Consider the following 6,729-nt stretch of genomic DNA (forward strand, 5'->3'; position numbering starts at 1 on the left):
CAATGAAGGAATAAATTTAGAAGAGTGTATCCCAGGACTTTAAGACTTCTTTGTATAGTGTATGAATGTGGCCCACTGAATGGGGAGGAGTTTTTGGGTTGCCCAAGGCCAAAGGTGTTCAAGACGGTGCACCAAAGCTAATGAGCAGAGGATTTCAGCCTGAGACCAGCAACAAAACTCACTGAATGGTGAGTGTCAGTGAAACTACTGGTCCAACAAAGTATAAAACCATTGTTCTTGTAATTGTGGCACTGTGGGCTAATGCATCTGACTGCAAAGTCATTTGAACTGTAAGTTCAGTGGTTCAAGCTCACCAACTGGTCCTTGGAAACCCTATACAGGGTCGCTATGGGTTGGAATTGACTCAACGATACTTCACAACAACAACCCTTATATAGAGTTAGATCTGGCACCATAAGAAAAGCCGTAGGCTGCTAACCACAAGGTTGGCTGTTCAAACCCACCAACTGCTCCCTTGAAATCTTGTACAGGGTCACTGTAAGTCAAAATTGACTCAAAAGCACTAAACATTAACCCTTACATTTCTCACTTAGATGATCTTTGTTTGTGTTTTTTTTTAATGCAGCAAGGGTTTTGGAAAAATAAACTTGAAAACTCGAATCAACACCAATACAAATCCTAATAGTCTCCAGAGTTTAAAAAAGAGATCCAACTCGGGTCCAGGTAGCCAATTTGGAATATATGTTTTAACATTGATTCTTTGTTACTAAATACTTCAAATGCACATTGTTTCACATGTACATTTCACACAGACTAAAAGCTAATGTTGAAATAAATTTGGCTTTGCAGATTTTCTGTTCTTTTCTATAGCTTATAATCTTTGAGGAAACTGGAATTATCCTAACAGGTCAGGAAATGTTCAATAAATGTAACTTTGAGGTAGAGGTTCCTCGTTAACTATAATTCCATATTTTAAAGGATTAAATTTCTATTTTTAAATTGTACTCATTTGTATAGAATGTTTTTCAAGCATTGTAGTTAGAAATGTCATAAAATCAGGAAAATGATTTTTATGCCACAGAAAAGAACCAGAGTAAGTTTCCATTTCCCCCCGTTACATTTGTATTTAGCTGTAACAAAAGCAGTGAATTCATGAATACTATCTGTTTAGCAATTCTATAATTTATATCTAGAAAGATAATCATATGAACAAAAATATAGATTTTTCATGGTTATTGTTTTAACTTTTGTTTGGGTGATACTGGGTAAAGACTTTCTAGCAGTCATTAAATACTCTCTATGTCAGCTTCTTCATTACTTTCTCCATGAATGAGATATATCACAAGAATACTATAAATATCTTTGTCTAAAGAGTATTGATTTGATGATTTTGAAAGAATTTTGTCTTAATGCAGGGAATCCCTTACTGCTAGTGGCAGGAGTCCTGGTGTGGCTTTGTAGGATGAGCACTAAACTGCAAGGTCATTTTGAACCACAAAGTCAGCAGCTCAAACTCACCAGATGCTCCTTGGAAACCATATACAGGGTTGCTATATGTTGGAACCAACTCGACAGCACTTAATAACACGCAACAGTGGCATTTCAGTAATTTTCTTGGGCTTCAGATAATGAGTCAAAATTTTCCTTATGGCAACTTTCATATCCTTGTTTCTCAATGTATAAATAATGGGATTCAGAATAGGGGTGAAAATGGTGTAAAATATAGCTAGGACTTTATCCACGGGATAGGTAGTAAAGGGCCATAAATAGATGAAGAGGCAAGGTCCATAGAATAATATTACCACCATGATATGGGCAGCCAGTGTAGAAAATGCCTTGGCCATTGCAGCAGAAGACTTAAACCAGACAGTGACAAGAATAATAACATAAGAGCAGATCAAGAAAAAAAAAGTACTTAGAGAAACTAATCCACTGTTGACCACAATTAGTATTTCAATGATATAAGAGTCCATGCAGGCAAGCTTGGTCACTCGAGGAAGGTCACAAAAAAAGCTGTCTACAACATTGGGTCCGCAAAAAGGCAAGTTCACAGCAAATGATGACTGGGTCAATGTGTGCAACAAGCCCACAAACCAGGAGATCATTACCAAGACATTGCAAGTCCTCCGGTTCATGATGACCACATAGTGTAGTGGTTTACATATGGCTACGTATCTGTCATAAGCCATGGAGACAAGTAACACCATCTCCCCCCCAGTAAAAAGGTGGATGAAGAAAATCTGGGCTATGCAGCTGTTGAAGGAGATGGTCTTATGTTCGCTCAAAAAATCTGCAATCATTTTAGGGGTAGCAAAGGAAGATTGACAGATGTCAACAAAGGAGAGGTTTCCCAAGAGGAAGTACATGGGAGAGTGCAAGCTGGAGTCAGAAGTCACAGTGAGGATAATCAGGAGGTTTCCCAGTATAATGGCCACATACAACACAGAGAAGAAAATGAAAAAGAAAAGCTGGAGCTCTTGTGAACTGGAGAGTCCCAGCAACACAAATTCAGACACCATCGAAAAGTTATCCCTATCCATGGACCCAAGTTGCATGCTTGCTCTGAAACAACCCTAAGGGAAGAAAAATAGGGAGAGATCAATTTATGAACTAAAACCATTTTCAATGTGAATAATTCTGTAATATCAAATATAGTGTGCATTAGCTGAACACAACAATTTTGACATCGCAATGATATATATGGAGAGAAGTAATGAGCCTATGAAAATGTCTAAATAAAACTTAAAATTTGATCAGTCTCATTAAGGAGCCTTGGCTTTTGAATAGTCACAGTAATAAATTGGTTCACCTGTGAGCTGAGTTGTTCTCACAAAACTTGAAGAGGAACTTCAGGTCCAATTCATTAGGTTTTAAAGATTGGCAAAGATATTTTAGATGTGTTGGTCTTGTGATTATTTTCCATTATCAATTTTAATAAATCTAAGTACAATATTCTTTTAAATTCTGTAAGACATATATATGATTTGATGCTTACTAGTTATATGACATTGAGCTACTTCATTTTTCTGAGCTCAGATTTCCATATCTTGCAATAGGTTTTCCACATCTTCAAATAACCTGTGGAAATGATTTATTTAAAATAACTTAAATAAAGCATTCATGTTTTAACATGATAAAACATTATAACTCTTTTTTTCTATCAAAGTATTTGTAATACAATAAATATTCCTAATATGTTGTTGTTAGCTACCATCAAGTAGAACCAATCCATAGGGTTTCCTTCTCTCTAATTTTTATGGAAGTAGATTGCAACCCTTTTATTCCAAGGTATAGCTGGGTGGGCTTGAACTGCCAATCTTTAGATTAGCATCTAAGCACAAACACTTTGCCCCACCTAGGGATTTTCTTAATATGTTAAATAATAGTACATTAACACAAATTCTTCTTATTGTTGTTGCAGAAATCATAAGCAATTTAGAAAACTCTCAGATCAATGAGATTCTGTTGGGTGTAATTAACCAAGTTTATAATAATAACTCCATTTATGATTTATTCTTTTGTGTAATTTTTAATGCATATTATACCTTAACCTTAATTGCCTAGAACTTATTTTACCTGATTATCCAAGATTAGTACCTTAATGTTTCATTTTCTTTACCTGCCAAATTCAAATTTGGATCAATTTATATTCCCCTTGTTTACTTTTCCCCATGGCTAATTTAATATATCTTTTAAATTAATAAAAGAAAACAATTATTTTAGGATCTTGGTTTTGCATTGTTGTTGTTGTTAAGTGCTGTAAAGTTGGTTCCAACTCATGGCGAGTTTGTATAGCATTTCCAAGACCATACATCTTATCAGGAACAGAAAACCTCATCTTTTTCCCTTGGAATAGCTGGTCAGTTTGAATCCCCTGTGGTTCCTAATCCAGTGATTAGACTGCAAACATGTCATTCTCCTAAAAAATCGATTTGTTTGGAGCCTAATTAATTCTAATAATTCAATTATTCATCACTTTCTTTTTTCTGTAAGGATACAGTCTACTATATAGATATGGAGTCCTGGTGCAGTGTTGTGCACTAATGTGCTGGACTGCAAGGTTGGTTTTAACCACAAAGTCAGTGGTCCAAGTTCACCAGTTGGTCCTTGAAAACTCTATAGAGGGTCACTATGGGTCAGAACTGAAACGACGGTACACAGCAACAACAAATATAAAACTAGGTTGGTTGACCTGGTAAAAGTCTAAAAGATATTATTTAAGTAAAATATTATTTCTGACAATTAATTGTTGACTCAGTCATAAGTGGATGATTTCAGCCCTAATTAAGAGCACCCCCTTCTTACATGGCTTACTTATTTCATACAGGAAGCAATGTGTTTTCTGTGTCTAGTATATACAACTATAGCCACTCTTATAGCATGGTGGTTATGAGTTGAGCTGCTAACCTAAGGGTCAGCAGTTCAAAACTTACAGCAGTTGCGAGGGAGAACAATGAGGCTTTCTGCTCCCATAAAGATTTACAGCCTCAGAAACCCTATACAGGGTTGCTATGAGTCAGAAACAACTCCACAGCACACCACCACCACCACCATAGGCACTATACACTATATACATCTTAGTTCTTCTATGGGACTGTGGGATAAGGTACTGGACTACAAGGTTAGTTTGAACTGCAAGGTAAGTGGTTCAAACTCACCAGCCACTCCTTGCAAACCCTATACAGGGTCACTACAAGTTGGAACCGACTTGGTGACACTTAACAACAACAGCAAAGCCACTCATATAGATTGATAAGATTACACTCCACATAGGAAAACCTGAGGTAGAGAATTGTTTCATGCACTCTTATTTGCAGTAACTTTCTGAGAAGCATTTCATTTGCCCACACTTTGAATGATACCTTGTTTGTATACTCTGAAAGAAGAGCAAAAATTTCAATTGACTCAAAATAACTGTGTAAATTGTATTAGCAACCATAATAAAAATGAGCCATCAACACCCATGGAAGAGTCAAGAAATAAAAGGATGTGTTGCTTTAGGCAAATCTGCAGAAAAAGACTTGTTTAAAGTGTTCCAGAGTAACAATGTCATTTTGAGGACTAAGGTGCACCTGATCCAAAACATGATATTTTTAATTTCCTCATGTGCATGCAAAAGTTGTACAATGAATAAGGAAGATGGTAGAATTGAAGCATTTGAATTATGGTGTTGGAAAAGATTATCAAAACTACCATGGAAAAGAAGAACAAGCAAATCTGTGTTGGAAGAAGTATGGACAGAACGTTCTTTAGAAGCTAGGATGTCAAGAATTTGTATCTCATACACTGGACATGCTATCAGAAAGAACAAGTCCCTGGAGAAAGACATGATGCTTGGTAAAGTGGAGGATCAGTGAAAAAAAGGAAGACCTTCAAGGAAATGTATTGTTATAGTGGCAGCAGAAATGGGCTCAAACATAGTAACAATTAGGAGAATGGCTCAGGACGGGACAATGTTTCATTCTGTTGTACAAAGGTAGCTATGAGTCAGAACCAACTCAATGGCACCTAACAACAATGATATAAGGGAAGGATAGTTTAGGGGATACTGAAACACAACACAAATTATTCTATCATTTTATTCCAAGTGCAACTTGTTTCTTTTCTGATCTCCAATTCTGTTCTCCAAAGGAGCTTACATGGCACAGTGGTTAAGTACTCGGCTGCTAGTCATAGGTTGAACATTTGATCTCACCAGTGGCATTGCAGAAGAAAGGGGTATCAGTTGCTTTAATAAAGATTATAACCTTGGAAACTCAGTAGGGTTGTTTTGCTTAAGTGTACAGAGTTGCTATTACTTGCTATGCCATGGTTTTAGTTTTTGTATTTTCTCTATTTCTATAATAAAATTGTTCTTGTTTTCATGCTCATGGATTTATTATGTTAGATTACCATCTCCATCAAATGAGTGCATTATATGAGTATAATATGTGGAAGCCTAAAAAAATAAGGCAGGTTTCCAGTAAATGTTGGATAATATTTTTAAATCTGCAAAAAGAGAAAAACAGAGTAGAAAGACATTTAGATTTGAGAAACGTCTGGGTGTCAGTTATTAGGTTAGGTGGTCCCATGCATGTATGTTGTATCAGGAACACAGTGAGTCTGTAGTATAAACACTGGAGTGTGAACCACAAGGTTGGTGGTTTGAGCCCACCAGCCATTTCTTGGTGGGAGAGAAATGAGCCTTTCTGCTCCCGCATAGATTTACAGCCAGGACAGGTACTTAACAACAACAGCAGTATGCTATATCAAGCAATTCTCATAACATATATGAGGAGCACATTATTACTCCTGACTTGCAGAGAAGAAACCTAAGATCAGACAGATCTTAATCCCCAGGCTGTTAGACAGCTAGTTGTTGTTAAATGCTGTCAAGTCAGTTCTGACTCATAGTGATCATATATAAGGTTGCCAAGGTAAGCTTGAACTGCTGACCTTGTAGTTCAAACCAGCCTTACAGTCCAGCACATTAACCTGCAGCACCACATCAGGACAGCTAGCAAGTGTTGCAAAATCTGAGCCGAGGTTTGAAATCATATAATAATAATAATATATTAACATTTACTAAACATCAGAAAAATGTCAGGCACTGTTGTTAGTACTTTACATACATTAACTGAATCCTCCCATAACAGTACGTGGGAAATACACTTACAAATCCCATTTTACCAAAGGAAACTAGAGCCCCAGAGATGCTATGTAACTTGCCAAGAGCTACACAGCCTGAATTAGGACTCCGGAACTAATCCCTTCAGCACTACATTATAT

General features: G+C 36.6%; 1 protein-coding gene across 1 annotated transcript; it reads right to left on the bottom strand.

The window, feature by feature from the left end:
* Positions 1-1,144: 1,144 nt before the first annotated feature.
* Positions 1,145-2,501, bottom strand: LOC102819120 (olfactory receptor 4K5-like). The gene is made up of 2 exons (XM_006877152.1): positions 1,530-2,501; positions 1,145-1,150 (listed from the first exon to the last, which is right to left on the bottom strand). The coding sequence occupies exons 1-2, from the start codon at positions 2,499-2,501 to the stop codon at positions 1,145-1,147; spliced, it is 978 nt and encodes a 325-aa protein (XP_006877214.1).
* Positions 2,502-6,729: the final 4,228 nt, after the last annotated feature.

Source organism: Chrysochloris asiatica, unplaced genomic scaffold (genome assembly GCF_000296735.1).
Source record: "Chrysochloris asiatica unplaced genomic scaffold, ChrAsi1.0 scaffold00444, whole genome shotgun sequence".
In the NCBI taxonomy this organism is placed as follows: domain Eukaryota; kingdom Metazoa; phylum Chordata; class Mammalia; order Afrosoricida; family Chrysochloridae; genus Chrysochloris; species Chrysochloris asiatica.